This window comes from Lynx canadensis, chromosome F1 (assembly GCF_007474595.2).
Source record: "Lynx canadensis isolate LIC74 chromosome F1, mLynCan4.pri.v2, whole genome shotgun sequence".
Classification (NCBI taxonomy): domain Eukaryota; kingdom Metazoa; phylum Chordata; class Mammalia; order Carnivora; family Felidae; genus Lynx; species Lynx canadensis.
In genome coordinates, this window is record NC_044319.2 from 30,654,434 (window position 1) to 30,671,771 (window position 17,338).

Here is a 17,338-nt window from a genome sequence, read left to right on the forward strand (position 1 = left end):
GCCCCATGGAAAGGCACCGTAGCCCAGGTGCCTGACTCTGGCGGAGGTCCCTTTCAAGTTTATTCTCAGACCCTCCCAACCTTCCCTCTCCATCGAGTGTGAAACAAGAGGAACTAAACGACTTGATGGTAAATACATAGTCATCTTTTTGTCTTTTATTAAAGTATCAAAACATAATCTTGGCTGCAGAAAGCAAAACTTTTTTAGTGCATTTGGTAAAAGAGCTGTCAGTTCCAGTAACCATATAACCATATCCAGTAACCGTATTTTTCAGATCCATTTTTCTGGCCATAGCCACCACCCACTTCCTTCCTCTCCAATCCATTGTTGTCCCTGGCAGCTTCAAAACCGGTCTTGAGTTTCCTAACAGCTGATCGGGGGCACCTGTATCTACAACCAGAGGGTAAATGCGAGGAATTCCCCGCCCCCCCTCCCCCCTCCCCTCCTGTCCCCCTATCTTAAAGAAAATAGATGATCTCCTAAAAGAAGTGGTGAATGGTATTTCAACCAGAGGGCTCCTTGCAGACTGGGAACTATCCCTGATGTGCAAATAAAGCAGCAAAATCAGGACACCTGTGTCACAGGTGAGAGTTTAGAGGAAACACATGAGTTCAGAGAGGCAGGCTCTCCATTCGTGTGCATCAATCTTAACATTTAATGAAGCTACTATCTCTCTGAAGAACGGCGTTAGCAGCAGAGCAGCCAGTGTTTATTTCTCGCCTGTGAGGGATACCAATTTGCACAGGCCAAGAGCAAGGGAGCCCGATTCTGTTCCAGACCTAAGGAATCATATGCCCTGGAGATTCCAGAAAGTTAGGTGGAATACCTTTCTTTGAACTATCAGACCTGTCCGGTCAAAAATTATTGTCTCCCTCTCTTCCCCCCTCCATTCTTTCCTCACATTCGAAATACGTATTTGCAACAATAAGACACATATTTGACACGATAGCTGTAATCAAGTAAATACTTTAAGAGGTGTTCTGTGGCAGAATGTACAGTGTCCAGGGCTCAAGCTGGAAAACAGGTGTATGTTTTAGGCATCCGTACATTCAGAGGAATTGGCGGAGGTATTTAGCAATTCGGGTTGTATATCCAAACTCTAAACAGCAAAACAGTTGGTCTAAAGGATACACCCGGTTGGCGCTGTGTTCTAGGGTCTGCTAATGAGAAATTGAGTATCAGATGCTATAGACCGAGGAACAAGATTGAAAGTCAACTGTCCCACCTAAGTGGCACGCCAAAAAGCAAAGGATGACACTTGGAGAATTTTTAAACTCAATGCCCCTTGCCCTCAATGGAGAGGGAGGGCGTGGGAAATGAGTAAATCTCAACAACCAACCCATTTAAAAGAACAGAAACCAGCACAACACTTAAGTTTACCATGTCTTGGTTCCAATATTTATTATATCGACAGGTTAGGAATACTAGGATAAATAAGTAATATTTCCTCTTACAGAAAAATTGTAATGATACTACCGAGTAGGATTAAACACTCTGAGGATTTCACAGAAACATCAGAATTTAAACAGACAGTAGCCAGAGTCCTGTGGCCAGTGTGAATGACCTCTCACAGTTATAAATGCTCTGGGCCAGATTTCTGCCAACATCTGCATGACAAACAATGCCACTAACATCCAATAATGCTAAAACCCAGGCATCACCTGGCTTCAAACTTGTCTCCACTGGATGTGGTTTTCAACTGCAAGAAAAGGAAAATGGAATATTCTTTGGCTCTTCTGGCCTAGAAAGAACTCCTGACCTAAGTCACCGAGGGGAGAGTCCTAACCCTTTGGAAGTTGGACTTTCTTTCTGCTTTCTTCCTGTGACATTGTAACTGAGTTTGCAACAGAGGGCCTACAGTCATGCCCACAAATTCTGCGTTAATGCCTGGGCGCCGAGGGAAAGGCAGCTTTCTCTGTTGGCACAAAACTACGCTGCTCGCCAGCAGAATTCTGTTCTCCCGGGGCTGATGAGCTCTTGCGGCCACCTCAGCATTTTGTAAGACACCGCATACGGTGGTAGCCGCCTCCCCCACCAAACCCTCAGAAACCAGATCTGAGGAAAATCACACCAGTGTTGTGCAAAACAAACATCAGAACACAATGCCTAGCTTTGAAACAAATGCCTTGCACACAGTTCCTGTACATAACAGCATGTTTGCTAGAAAGCACAACCCTGGCCATTGTACAACTTTGCTAAATGCCGTTCTCACTCTGTGTCCCAATAAGTGATGGTGGCAGTGGCAGTGGCAGCTCAGGAGGTGGCCCCACTCCACCCACCCAATGTGCAGACACTTCTTCAGCATGAGTCCTATGGTGAGAGTCCTGGCTTTTTTTGTTTGTTTTGTTTGTTTTTGTAGAATCCAGGCAAAAGATGAGCAGGACCCTAACCAGGGGCCATCTGCAGCATCCAAGAATAGCCAGGATGGTTAAGGCCTAAATCCTGGAGTTAAGACAAAAGATGCCCTTGCCCCGGTCCAAAGTCCACTCTGGTGCAGAGAGGAAAGGCCCAGCTGAGTCACCAAGGGCTCTTCTGCCTCGATGGTGCTTCACTGCTGGGATGCGAGAGGTGCACAGGAAGTCAGATCTCCAATGGCTTCAGGGTTTGGGATGTAGAAGGTTTCAATGAGGACTCCCCAATTGCCCCATACCATGACTGCTTAGCTTTGCAATGTTCCTTCTTTAATCTGTTGGATAAAAAGGTTTCTCTCATCTTCTGGAGTCCGCCCATTCTGAGCCCGGACAATACACGTGGGCCGATGAAGGTTGAGCATGTATATCAAATGCTGCTTCTCATTCTTGAGCTCCTCGATCTGGGCCTTCAGTTCGGCATTCACGCTCTCCAGCTTCTCTGACTCCTGAGGGGCAAGTAAGAGAATTATTAGGAGTGCGGCCAAGGTTCCAGTGAAGAGGAGGGTGTCTTGGGGTGGCGGGTGGTCACAGTCATCGGGGTTCATCGAGGTGGGAATGGTCTGCAGAGGGAGTGCCGTGGGCTCCCTGGTACAGCGTCCCCACAAAGCTGGGACAGCAGCATTAGGTCTGGGAGAATCCAGCCCCCGAGAAGCCTTTGAACTTGGAGGCTTCTTCAGAGATGCCCTTGAGTTTCCACTCAAGGTTGAGGGAGGGCTGTGGCTCCTGTGGTAATGACACTGCAGTAGAGCCAATGGCTCAGAGATCTCCTTTGTATGAGTCCAACAGCCCATTTGTAGCTCTCCTGGACCCATATGGGCCTTGAGGGCCGGGAAGAAATGCAGACCAATTTCTGAGGCTTTTGTGAGTCACTGGTTTCATTGAGAAAAATGTACATGGCAACACATACAGTGTCTCGATTTTCATCGCCTCCCCGAAGCAATCAACAGACTCCTTGGGGGCCTGTGGGACCTGGGCGAAGACTCTGCCCTGGCCTGTCCACACTCGGGGGACAGGACACAGCCTGGAAGGACAGGGCCGTGGCCCACCCCTCCTGCCCTGAGATGCCATTCCCTCTCATGCTTTTCCCTTCAGGAAGGGGAGCCGACTGAACACAGCCAGGAGCTCAGACTACTGGATGAGCCAAGAAGGGCAGCAGAGTTAAGAACACACAAGAACTCAAAAAAAAAAAAAAAAAAGTATAACCACTGCTTTCGGATTAAGGAAATAACTTGTTTGAAGAGATTAATTAAAGGCTTTTCATTCTGAGCCAGTTGAGAGCTGGCAGCTTCCTTTTCTCGTTAAAACGGGTGAGTGAAGCTTCTTTAACTGGGCTGATGTATCCTGCAGCCTGGAAGCTGCTGGACGTGTATGGACGGGCCAGGGCTGCTGAGAACCTGGGCACCAGACAGCCTGCGGCTTCCAGTGCACACACCTGCTTCTCATACATCGAGCGTCACCTTCGTTGTGCTGATAGTTTGTTACCTCCTCATCTAGCAAGTGGCCTTTCTGCTACGGCTACACATCCTTCTCGAGAAAACATTCCTGGTAGGGGGCTTTTTGACCCCTTTGTGACAGCAGCATGAGGCTGGTGGGGGGCAGGCATGAGCAAGAGGAGGGGGCGAGGTGGGGAGGACTCACTTTCTGCAGGCACTCTGTCTTCTCCTTCTTCTTGTTGCGGCACTTGGCAGCTGCAATCTTATTTCTTTCCCCGCCGCCTCTTTTTCCTTTAGTCTTCTTCTGGGGCTACCTACACGAGTGAAGGGACCACGCACGTCATGGGAGGCAAAGAGATCAAGACGTGCAACCCACCTTGAATACACCGCCTTTCACTGCCGGCACAGAGTGGCAAACCAGGGCAGCCCCAGCGCTAAGGGCCTCGGCATGAAACCTCTCCACATGCACCGCTTGCGAACAGATAATGAAAACCAAGGAACCGTTCGTCAAGTTACGCGGGCAATATTAAGAAATTAAAACCAGCCTGTTCAAAAATGCATTTGGATTTTGAAATGAGTTGTATATTCAAACTGATAGCTACTGGATGAAAACTGTAATCATTTAGAGCAGGAAATAGATTCTGTTTGGTCAATACGTCCTTCCGCTAGATCCAGGCATGGCTTCGGGAATATCACCTGGCCACCCTCTCCCTCCTGCCTTTTCTTTGACTTGATCCCCATTCACCCTCTATCTTCACCCAGGGCATTAAAGCACCTCCTTCATGAATTCACAAGAAGCTCATGGAGCTCCCGGAAAAGAGGAACCCAGGAGCATCGCCCAAACAAAGCTGCATTAATCAGCCCATGGCTTGGTACCCACCTGTGGGTGGTAAACATGAACCAACCATTGATTCATCTAGCAAATAAATACTGACCTCTTCCTCTGTGCCCCACTTGGAGTCTGCCGTGAGGGGCCCTCAAAGAATAAAACCCTGTCCTGCTTCAGGATCTGGTCCTCTATGGAAGTTGGCTCTGACCCTGACTTTGTCTCAGGACTGATGGGAAGCCCACAAAGTCGGCCACTGGGCTTTGCTTAGAGGCTGGAGGCCGACTAGGATGAAGCACCCACGGTGGGCTAAGCAGGTGATGGCCTAGGCTGCTAATGTCAGACCTTGTCTTGTCACTTGTCACAGCTCCCGACAGCAGGAGAGGGCGTGGGAGCCACACCTCAAACCGAAGAAATCCTGGGACCCAATGATCACCACAGATCCGTCTTATTAGAAGTCCTTTGGATTAGACGACACGGCCTTGGCTCTGCGACTGAAGGCCAGAGATTTAGAGAAACAAAGCCCCTGGGGCGCCTGGGTGGCACAGTCGGATTAAGGTGTCCGACTTCAGCCAGGTCACAATCTCGCGGTCCGTGAGTTTCGAGCCCCGCGTCAGGCTGTGGGCTGATGGCTCAGAGCCTGGAGCCTGTTTCCGATTCTGTGTCCTCCCTCTCTCTCTGCCCCTCCACCGTTCATGCTCTGTCTCTCTCTGGTCCCAAAAATAATAAACGTTGAGAAACAAAGCCCAGGGGAAAGCAAGGCAGAAGCAGTTTCGCCTTTTACATTCCTGGATCCCAGAGCCATACCGGCAGATATTTGGGTTGAAATAAAAACTGGGTTGAATCCAGCTTCACCACCTATTAGCTGTGAGACTTTGGGCATATTGCAATACTCTTGTGACCCTCAGTTTCCTCACTTGTAAGATGGGATCAATAATCTTAGCTACCTAATAGGGTGGTGAGGAGGGTCAAATCAGTTAGATTAGTTATATACACATAACATTAATTAGGGGATGCCTGGGTGGCTCAGTTGGTTGCGCGTCCAACTTCTGCTCAGGTCATGACCTCACGGTTCGTAGTTTCGAGCCCTGAGTCAGGCTCTGTGCTGGCAGCTGAGAGCCTGGGGGCCTGCTTCGAATTCTGTGTCTCCCTCTCTCTGCCCCTCCCCAGCTCATGCTCTTTCTCAAAAATAAATAAACATTAAAACAATTTTTTTTCATTAAAATTAAAATGCTTTGCATAATGTTTAGTCAGTGCTGTGTAAGCTTCAGTTACTGTCATTATTAATCTCACCATCAATACCTTCATCTAGAACTCAGCAACTGTCGTATTTCCTATGCAACCCTACGGACATTTTTGGAGAAGTGGGAGAGGATTCAGGGTTTTCCTCAAATGAGGAAGTATTTGAAAGTAAAGCAAATCTCAGAGTCATACACTGTCAGAGATGGAAAGGCTTTCAGAAACGATTTAGTTTCAATTCTCTCACTGTATTGATGTGGAAATGAGGCACAGAGTGGCCGGCAGCAATGTGTCCAGAGAAGCCCAGGAATCGCTAGCTCGTGGCTACCAGACTGATAGGCTACAAAGCCCGGGTGTAAACCCAGGCTTTTGGCTCCTCATACTGTGTCCTCTCCTGGACATACAGCCTCATTCCTTCTTGTTGCCTCCCAGAGGTGACTGGGATCTGGGGGAACAGGCTCACGCTGCCTACGTACAACAGGATGCTTCTGGGTTTCACAGGCTCGGCATCTATTTTAAGAGGAGAATTATAGCAACCAACGGGACCTGAATATTCAACTAGGTCAGCTGGTGCATTCTCTTCCCAGTAGGAAAACCTACTTGTTAAATTGACCTAAGATCAGAAGGTGACTTGGTAAACACAGAATCAGTGGATGAGTTGGGTGGCTTTAAGGAACATTTCCACGGAGCAGGAAATATTCTGTCACCAGATGTCCTCTGCACTGGACATCTCCTGCTTCTCCCTCTGAAGAACCCTCCAAATAGCCTTCCAAATGCTTTTCTTTCTTCTGTGGGATCTACTACTTCCATTACATCCTGTTATCTCAAGATATTTAATTACAGAATTAAAAAAAGTTCCTCGTGTGTCTCAGGGCTCCCCTTGTGCTGCCCAGGATTGAACAAGGCAATGATGGCCTCCAGAGGTTAACTGAGGCACAACAATGCCTCTAATGATGCCTTGTGGATACAGCATCATATGGTAGCCCCCGCTGCCCGTCACGGAATGCTGACTAACAGCAGACTCTTAACAAACGCGGTCTCATTTAACCCTTATGTCAATCTTATGCAAGAGTCATTATTACCCCCACCTCTTTGTAGAATCATGAAGATTCATAACAATTTTCCTTTTAAACTCAGTTCCTTTTTGGCCATGTTCCACTACCCCTTGACCAAAGACAGTGATCAGGCTGATTAAGGTAAGCTTGATACACTCCCATCTTTTATCCATGAGGGAAAGGCCTGCAAAATAGCCAAGACCTCAGGTCCTTGTGGCCACCACAGCATCGCCAGCAGCCACCTGTTAGACTCCTCGCCATGTCTGTTACTCCAGGTGTCTTCTAAAAGGTTGCTCAAGGGAATCAGAGACAGAGGTGGCCTTGGAGCCGGGCTGTGAGCATCAACACAGCTCAGGGCATGGCTTGGCCAGTCCTGGCTCCACAGTCTGGCCGGCTGGGTCCTGGTGGTGATGAGCACAGTCACTGCCCTCTGTGCAGTCCCCAGCCTGGAGCATGCCTGGCAAAGAGGGGGTATGACAAATAAGCATCGAAAGCAAGGCACCTCGAGAAGAAACCTACCTCAGTTTTCATGACTGCCATCTCCAGGGGTCTGCCGCTGACAGTGACCGACTCCAGTGCAGAGGACATCCGGTGACAGAGGTGCTTGTTTCTGGATGGCGAACCTCAGCTCTTCCTTGACAAAGGGTGTCAGGTTAGCAAAATCCTCAAACACCAGTGACCCAGGAGGGACAGGCAGGGGACGATGGCAGAGGCACTGACTTCCGAGGCAGAGACCTGGCCTGGGTGTTGAAGCATCATTTTGCTGAAAGAAATATTGAAACCCAAGCTACTTCAGGGATTTAGGGGCATGGGATCAAGTCTCCCCACACCTGCGGCCTCCAACACCAGGGCCGCACCCCCAGAGGAAAGTCCCGTAAGCCCTCGGGCTTCTGTTTTGTTTTCATTTCATGCCATCCTCGTCTTGAGTAAAACAGGTTCTTAAAATACACAGCTCAGTGATGTGGATAAATGCCTAATTGAAATTTATAAGGGGTGGCATTTCAGACTATTCTGAATTCACAAAGATATTAGTTTTGGCTGGTGTGCATATATGCAAATGCAGCCTCAAACAGTCCTGAAAGAGGAAGAGCATTGAAAGAAAAAAAAAAATCAGTGAGACTTTTATGTAACCCCATTTTCAGTCTCTGTTTCGAAAAGAAACTTGGAAGGTATCTGAAATCAAGTTGAATCAATCAATGAATAGAAGCGAAAGCAGAGACTAGGGGACCCTTGCATTTAGCAAATTAATCTCTGAAGCTTCTCCCTCCGGAAGTTGGATCCAAGTCAATGAGAATGACGATGGTAACTATAGCTAGCAGGTGTGTTACTTCAGCCCAGTTTGGCAGGAGCTGAGGTTGGCGGGGGGGGGGGACAGGATTCACGCCTCAAGGGACCAGTGGCCCCTTCTTAAGGTAAAGGCTGCTGAAGCAAAAGACCTCAGAGAAAAGAAAAGCAAGGATCTAAGAATTTGGACCTCTCCTGGGGGGTGTTGTTGAGCCCTGTGGCGGCTGGGAAAGCTGGGGCTGGGTGCCCAGGGGAACCTGGGACTGGCTCTGGCACGGAGGGACAGTGTGACCTAGGTTCTCTGAGCCTCAGTCTTCATCAGGCCAATGGCTGAGAGCTCCTACAGTGTGGGGCCTGAGTCTCCACTGTTCCTGTCCCCAGAGCCTCACCCAGTTCTGGGCACCAGCTGCTCCCAACGGCCACTGACCACCTCAGACTGCCCCACTGAGTACAAGAAATGGGGAAGGAGAGGTCTAATCAAAGGGTCTCTGAGGTCTCATCTACCTCTTTCATTCTATAGCCCAGGGAACCCAAAGGGACAGTGCAAGGAAAGTGAAGGGTAGAAACAGTAATAGTTCCATGGTTCCAATTTGGAATGGTCCCCCATAAATCTCTTCCTGCCATATACTCCCTCCAGCAGCGGCCGCCCCCCCTCCCATCCTTGCAGTCGGTTCTTCAGGTATAATGAATGTGTATAATGAATGACAGTCTAGGCAGACTGTCCCCTGGAGCATTCTTCTCAATCTGGGGACCTGCCGTCATTAGCCAGGTCTAGCAGACAGGAAGCCCTTTGGCAAGTCGCTAACATTTAATGAGTGCCACCCTCACACCAGAACCCTTCTGTGCATTATCTCCCTTAACCCTCATGAGAATCCAGTGAGCTGGGTCCCAGCCCTATTTCACAGATGAGGTAACTGAGGTTTAGACTAGCTAAATAACTTCCCCAAAGCCACAGAGTTAGTATGAGGCAGCATCAGGACTCGGAACTAAGTTTGACTCCAGAACTTATGCCCTGAATTTATAGAATATAAAATATTATTCTACACTAAAAAAAAAAAAACAAACAAAACCCACAAAGAAAAAACAGTGCAAATCCTTCTTGGGGAGCGGGGGCAGGCATGGGGTGGTTGGGGGTCCTAGACCTGAAACAGTGGGGAGGGACTAAGCAAAGAACCATGGGGAAAATATGAACTCTGTGCAACGAACTGCTGATCTTTCTGTGCCAGCGTGCACACTCTGGCTGCTGCCTGCATTTCAGGAGTCGTAGTACGTGGGTCTTTTATCCACAAAACTCCTAGACTGGGGACTGATGATCAAGATCTGAGGTCCACTTACTCAGGTATCATTACACCTCCAGTGCCTGCTTTCTCCTCTGTAAAAGAAGGCTAGTAACAATCACCTTGTTTTTCCAGAGTTGTGCAAGGAGTTTGAGGAAATAATACACGAACACGTCCTGGAAAGCATAAAGGCAGCTGGGAGGTATATTCTTACCGGGCCTCCCAGGGATCCCTCCAACCCAGGCCTGGCTCCGTGACAGACGCTCTGTGGGGTCTCAGTGGGAGGGTGGCTGGTCACTCTCTGTGATCTCAGACACTTCTGAATAGATCACGCTGACCTATAACTAACTCCCCCTTAAGATCTTAAGTACACGGATGGAAGCAAGAATTCCAGGCCGACGAATGCCACTGCTGACTATTCAAAGAAATCCAGGAAATGTATGTAATTCTCTTCCCAAAGCCCCAGGTCATAAGCCAGAACTGATGTTCCTCTATCACTGTAATCGAATAATCTTAGGACACTGGGAGGATACTTCTCTGGCAGGTGATAAACTCTGAAAAACTGGCCTCCTAAAGCCAGAGGCTTAAGATTCTCCCAGGCATTCATGTTTTCCCTCCCTTAACCAACTTTATTAAAAACCCAGTAGTTCAGGGATGGAATTCAGAGCTACCACTGGGCTGGCCTTTGTTTGGAGGACTGGATGGTTCCCCTCTACACGGGCAGTTTGAATTCCACTGAGGTTGAGTGTAGTTCTGTCTCACCACCCGGCTAAGTTTATTAATGGGCTCTCAGGGCTCGGGGTCTGCTGTTTGGGACTGTTTTTTCCTCCTTAGTGTAAAGTCAGCAGTCCCGATGAAAGAAACTGAAGAATGTCTGTGGTATGGAATGTTTTTATGAAAAGCATTAGATGGGCTTACTTGGGGATGGAAACAGGCTGTAAAAATGCTAAAAAGCCTTTCTGAAAGTAAAGCAGTTGTATCTGTAGAGATTTGAACTTTCTCTGCATTCTGCTAAAGCTTAATTTCTGGAGATACTTTCTGGTGACTCCTTTCCTCCTTCTCTTAAGGTCTGATTCAGCCCAGACTCAGGCTTGTGTCCCTACAAGGAAAATGAAGTTAAATCTTCAGACAATTTTTCTGAAAGTCGAGACCTGCCAACACTCCCCCCTCACTGAAGCAAAAAAATATTTTGGGGATTTTCTGAGTGGGACTTTCTACGCGGATGTTAAAATTGTCCACACTTGCTACAAAGACCTGCATTTTGCTTTTGCTTCATTATCTCCATCAGAAGCCATGTCAATCTTTGGTAGTGTCATCATTTCAAGAAAGTGAAACTTTACTCATGTGTTTCTTTAACTGGAAATTTAACTCTCGATTATATTTCCTAGTACTACAACTACATTGAATTTCACTTTAATTTTCATCTCTTCACACTAAATGCTGCTCTGAAGACATCTTACTTACAGTATAGGAGCCGATGCTGGTCTTTCACTAACTTTCTATCTTGGTCTTTCTCCCAGCCTCCCTAAAATCATCCATGTAAGGCTGGAGCTTCAGGACAGGCCTATCACTACCATTCACAAGCTGAGCAACCCCACTGACAAGCCACTCAAGGCTTCTGGGCCTCAGTCTCCTTATCCGTAAAATGAGACCAAAACCCCCTGCCCCCACTCCCTCACAGGGCAGTTAAGACGATTACATAAATGGCACGAAAGTGGATTTATACCCGAACTGAGGAGCCATTGTTACTGTGATTCCACTTTCCCCATTTCAGAGGGAACTCAAAATGTTGTTGTCAGTGCAAGTTAGCCCTATTGATCAGGAATGCACTAGAACCCTAATGAAATTTAGGTCATTTGTGAATGACCTTCTTTTGCACCTTGATTGACCCAGGGCTCCCAACACACCAGGTCAGTTCTACCCCACTATTTATTTGCTGGCAAAACCTTGTCTCCAGCTCTTACACACTTGAGAAATAACCAGTTCTCAAGTATGGAACCATCTCTGGTTTCTGTGGTGTCCTGCCTATGCAATTCCTCCTCCCCGAGCCGGGTAACACTTGGAGCCATTGACCCTGTTCCATGCCCAGCCAATCTGCAACGAGAGGAACTCACGGGCTCTAGATAATGGGATAAAACGCCCAATATTAGAGTCACCTAGGTCACATCTTCATTGCAATTGAGTAAAAGGAGACCCTGGAAGGTAGTGACTTGCACAAGGGCCGTAAAGCTGGTGAGTGGCCCACCCGTGGCCAAACTGTTGGCCACTCACCCACTGCTCATTTTCCTTTCACCAACAGAGATTCAACCCCAAAAGGACCAACCAGTAGGGCAAATGGAGAATAGAGTCATCGGCCAGGTAGATGAAGGGTCAGTGGTCTTAGTAACCTGGTATCCACCACAGAAGAGGCTTTGACAGGACTGAGGCAGGGAGGGAGTACAAAAGAAAGAGAACAATGGAGAGACAGGGCCAAAAGAGAGACAGAGAGGGGTGGGGTTCAGACAGGAAGAATGGGAAGGCTCCAACAGTTGCCACAGGTGCTGTGGGCTACATCTTATCCACACTGTCAGCCTGGAGAGCGACCTGTCACATTGTCTCTGAGCCATGCGACAATACAATTACAAACCCCTCTGCCACTTCAAGCTTTGTCCAGAACATCCTCAAGGCAAGAGTCTGTATGTTGCAGCGTTATTCTACCTAAATACTAAACATAAAACGAAAGGACAGTAAGAACAATTTCTCCTTCATTTCAAGTCCGGGAAGCCCCCAACAGAGGGGACTGTCACCCACACTGAAATACGTGCATTGGGAGGCCACCCAGATTTTCTAGCACTCATTTTCTTTTTTCTGGCTCCATCAGGGGTTTGGCCATGCCTTTATTGTAAGGAAGCATATGTGATCTAGGTAATAAAATTAGGGAAAAGAAAATGGTTAGGAGGAAAGAAAGTAGGTGAAATGAAAATGGAGAGGAGAACCATTTCAATGGAAAGAAAGTTAGGAAGGGAAGACATGCCCATGGATAAGTCCCCTCCCCCTCACTGCCACCCAAGCTGGTCTCAGAGACACCCCCCCCCCCCCCCCCGCAAATCATCCAGGTCTCCTCACCGGCCCCCTTTCTTTCAGTTATACCACTGGAATCTGAAGAAGTTCTGCCAGAGGGAACAGAACCTCAGTGGTTATCTGGTCACCACCACTTGGTGCTTGCAAACAGAGGGAGGGGCCCACTTCTCCCAGCTGGGGATACTGAGGCTCAAAGACACGAGGCGCAGTGTAAGCGCTCAGAGTCCTGACCACCAGGCTACAAAGGCGTGCTCTCAATTATCTGACGGGGCTCCGCACCCTCGCTTCCTCCGAGGTGGGTCGCCACGGGCGAAAAGCAGAGAAATCCGCGGGCCCGCCGGAGGAAGAGTCACAGATAGGGAAAGCGTGTGAGAGAGCTTTGGGACAGGAAGTCTCAGGCCCAGGGGCTGGACGCTCGCTCGTGCCAGGAGCCCTCTCCGCCTTCCGCCCGGGACAGCAACCCGAGCGCTCGCCACCTCCGAACTTGTCGCAGCTAACTTTCGCTCCCGGCTCCGGCGCGGTCCCGCGGCCCGGCGCTCCAGGGAGCGCAGGGCGACCCCAGCGGCCGCGCCCGGCACCCAGGCTCGCCGGTCCCTTTCCCATTCATTCGCTCCGGCCCCTGGGGCAGCCCTTCCGCCGGGCACCCGGCCTCGGTGCCTCTCGGCGGGCCCCGGGAAGGCTGCACTCGGGAGCGGCGGTGCCCGGCTCGGAGCTTAGGATGAGCGGGGCCAGCGAGGCGGAGAGCCTTGGCCACCCCCCGCGCACCCACCTCCCCACGCCCGCTCCGGGAGAGGTAAGCAAGCGCCGAGGGCCAAGAGGAGCAGTGCCCTGGAGCCGGTGGAGGCACCGGAGCCCGACGTCTCCGTCGCCGGGAACCTTTCGCGCCCCGTCAAAAGAGAAAGTTCTTTGCGAGAAACTTTCCGAAGCGCTGTGGAGCAGCCTCGGCTGGCAGAAGTTCGGCCAGAGTTCCTTCGCAGCCGGAGGCTGGGCGCGCGGGTCGGGGGCGGGCGCAGGGGTCGCGGGACTGGTCACTAGAGGGGCGCCGAGGGAATGAAAGCAAGCCACCCTCGCCGCGCTCACTCACTCGGCTCCAGCGCTCACCTCCGGTCTCCACTCGGGGCGGCCAGGGTCCAGAGGGCGGGCAGGGTCGGGGCGGGGTCGGGCTGTCTGTCTGCGGGGCGGGCGGGCGAGCCCCGAGGACTCACGGCCGGCGCGCGGGCTGGCGGGTTCGGCTCGGGTTCGGGCGGCGGCGCCGGGAGAGCGCTGTGCACTGCGCGCCTCGCTGCGTGCGACTGTGGCTCGGAGAGCGTTGCATCACCCCTTTTATAGCCCTCCTGGCGGTGTGCCCGTTTACTCCGGGTTACCAGTCCCAGGCTGACGTAATGCTATTAATAGCTTCCCCCGAGAACCAGCCGAACTAGGCTGGGCAGGGAGAGGTGGAGGAGGGCCAAAGCGGGGAGGAAGGGGGGCACTGGTGATGCAAGCTCGGGGAGGAGCCCGCAGGGCCGCGCTCTCCCCCTCGCGCGCTCGGACACACACCCGCCCGCCCTCTCTCCATATCAGGACCGGAGCCGTCCGGGCTGGCCGCCAGATGTGCGTACTCGCCGCTGCGTGTTCCAGGCATGAGCCAATGGTGCCCAAGCCAGCGGCATGACTCCACTGCGCTGGCATCTCTCCCTCCGCTAAGTTGGGGGATGGGGGAGATGGAGGGGCGGGGCCTGGCCGCAGCCCAGACTAGGTGAGGCTGGGAAGCGGGCACGACCTTTCTCTAAAATGCGTGGTCATTTTCTGGAGGCTCTGGAAAATACCCCTTCCCCCCCAAAAGATCCTTCTCAAATGGAGGGCAGGGTAGGGTCAGAAGTGGTAGTCGCCGCTGTGGGAGGTGCCCAAGGGACCCCTACCGTGCCCCCACCGTTACCCCCGCGGGGTGACCGCCACGGCAGGGCCCGCGAGAAGTCCGTCCGTTAACCCAGTCGCGGAGGGCAGCGCTCAGCGGGCACTGTGCGCCCGCAGCCCCGGCGCACCCCGCACGAGCGCACATGTGGAACCGCCTCCCGGCCGGTGGAGAACCCGTCTCCCGGGCCAGGGCCAGGACGGAGCGGAGTGGGTTTTTGTGTTTTTTTTTTTTTAAACAACCACAAAGAGTTTGAAATTGACAGTTTCTCAGCGAAACGAACACAGCATGGAAAGATAAGAGAGCTGTAAAATCAGAGGCAACAGGCGCTAAGAATGGGGCTGAAACCGCGCGGCCAGGGCTAGGAGGAAAGAGAAGGTGCTTTGATCTACGCGAGCCGGGTGGGGGGGGATCGCCTCCCTCTTAGGCTACGTTTAGGGAAAACCCATCTTCGTCTTTCACGTGTTTTTCTGTGCCGAGAGCGGAATTGGCTGGGACAGGACCGCCGGGACTGGGGACGCACTGACCGTGGCCGAAACGAGGTCTTAAAAGAAATCCCTTCTACCCTCAAGCCCAGTTGTCGGGAAAGGGTGGGTCCTATGGCCTCAGATTAGAGCTGGGGCTTCAGCAGAAGTGGACGTGAACCTCAAAAACAATTTCCGCCTTCCGATTCCCCGACCCCAACTGTCTCGGCTTCGAGAGTGGCAGAACCAGAGACCTTCTCAACTGCCCAAGGACGAATATATGTGGACGCGCATGTGGCCGGCGAAGTTTCGAACTTGCCTGGCAGGGGGGACCCGCGTACGCGCGTGGGGGGGGGGCACGGTCAGGGGCCGAAGCCTCCGCTTCCACCTGCCTCTTGGGAGAGAGGTGATCAAAGATCCTGCTTTGGTAACTTGAGGTAAGAATTTGAAGGGTCTTGGAACCTGGGCCTCGCCGTCAGCCCCACCCCCGCACCTGCTCCCCTAAAGCCGTTACAGTTGGCAGTGATGGAGGGTCTCCCCCACCTCCCCCACGCCCCCCCCCGCTTACACACACACAGTCCTGCACCCCCGGAGAATATCTGTCCGTCTCCGCAGACCCTCTGATTGCCCAGCCGCCTGAGGCAGAGACCCTCAGAGCTGCAGGTCAAACTGCAGGTCCCCCACACCAGGGTTCCTCTCCCCCCAAGCCCAAACCTCAGCCAACACACCCTCGCCAAAATTCCGGGCAGCCAAGACAACGCCCGAGGCCAGCCTCGGAAGTTCCCCCCGCCCCCAGCCGGTCTGAGAGCCCAGGGGTTCCACGCAGGATCCTGGAGGATGTAGCCCTGTACCTGACCGGGTTTCCAGCTACGTCGCGCGGGAAGCACGGGGCGGTTGTTTTTGCTTTACTTTTCGCCCAGGTAACGGCTCTCCCGGCCCCACCCTCCGCCCCCGCCCACACTCCCTCACCGCCAGCCCACACCCCACTCCACCCTCCTGCAGGTAAACCCCGGGCGTGTCGGCACAACCCCTAGAACGCTGCAAGACCAGAAGGAAGAACGCTTGTAAATTTAAATGAAAATTATTTGGGATTTTCTACGTATCTATATACTACTTACCTATTGCCCTGGAATAAATTGCACCATTATAAAGTGAAACAGGAAAATGGAGGGTGTCAGGTGAAACTCCCCCCCCCTTTTTTTTCTCTTCGTGAGATGCCTACAGAAATCTTTAACCAGTTTGCATTTTAATGCACCCCAGCCAGATTTGTGCTTTAATCCTGTCCTTGCGGGGAAATTCAATTTAGGGCGTAGGGTAAACACAGCCAGCCCAGCTTCTTGGTCCTTGCGAGAGAAGGGTAATTATGACTGAGAAGTCCACAGCTCCTCGTCATTTATTTTTATTTTTATTATCATCGTGCCTTCCGTTCCTTTTATTGGTCTTGTTTCATTCAAATAATTCTTGGTTTTGAATCTCCAAGTCACCCTGGATAGAAAATGCTGTCAGCTGGTCACCGGAGCTTGAGCCTGGCGTTCTCTGCCTCGCTCTCCCACTGAAACTCTAAAAGTGATAAGAATCTTGATAGAGGAGTAAATCCACCCCGTGAATGAAACGCTTATCCAAGGAAAACAAAAACTACTTCTGCCTGGCTCCCAGCCCCCAGCCCCCAGGAGAACTGTGAAATGCCTGCCGTTGGAGGGAGACTGGGAAAGAGCCGGGCAAGGGAAGAGCCCCAAGGTGTGCCCCTGGAGGAGTGATCAATATCTCAGTGCTGTGTGTCCTCACCATACCCTGACTTCAGTTAACTCCACCGATTTCTAGCGTGTACAGCCTGTACCATCCAGAAGAGGAACAAGAAAAGCTCCCCGGACCAAAACGCTTCTCTACGCAAAGGCAAAGAATGCCTCTCCCCTGAGAAGGAAGCCCGACTGGGGTTATCTGGTGGGGGGGAGGGTGTTACTCCTCCATGGAAGGGGGTTAAGCAGAGACTTGACTATTGCTGAACTTCCCCCCTGGAGAACAGTGGAGGGAATCCACATTCAGACCAGCTTTAGTATGTTTTGCTGAGTGAGATAAGAATTGGAAACTTCATGCTGGGGCATGTGCAAAAGGAAGGGGAAAAAGTTAAAACGGGAGGGGACGGAACTAGGCAGCTAAAAACAGCCCACACGTGGCAACAGAATCTAAACACCCAAACATCGCAGGGAGCCAAAAGAAAAAAAAAAAAGTTCAAGGGATATTTAAAGGTTTTAGCGGTATCTTAATCCAGGGAACAGTCCCTTCCCACTCCCCTCCCCACATTATTGTTTTTCAACCCCCAAGATTGTGTCTGCTTACAGAGCTCTGGGTAAGTTAAGCACAAAATCGGCCAAGCAGCAAGGCACGTGCGCTTCTT

General features: G+C 51.2%; 1 protein-coding gene across 1 annotated transcript; it reads right to left on the reverse strand.

Moving 5' to 3' along the window:
• Positions 1 to 884: 884 nt before the first annotated feature.
• Positions 885 to 15,838, reverse strand: ATF3 (activating transcription factor 3). Its single transcript, XM_032591783.1, is given in 7 exon segments — positions 885 to 2,857; positions 4,050 to 4,118; positions 4,120 to 4,158; positions 7,484 to 7,573; positions 7,575 to 7,654; positions 7,657 to 7,727; positions 15,795 to 15,838. Coding segments are annotated over 6 exon segments (543 nt in total). The 5' UTR covers positions 7,724 to 7,727; positions 15,795 to 15,838; the 3' UTR covers positions 885 to 2,659.
• Positions 15,839 to 17,338: the final 1,500 nt, after the last annotated feature.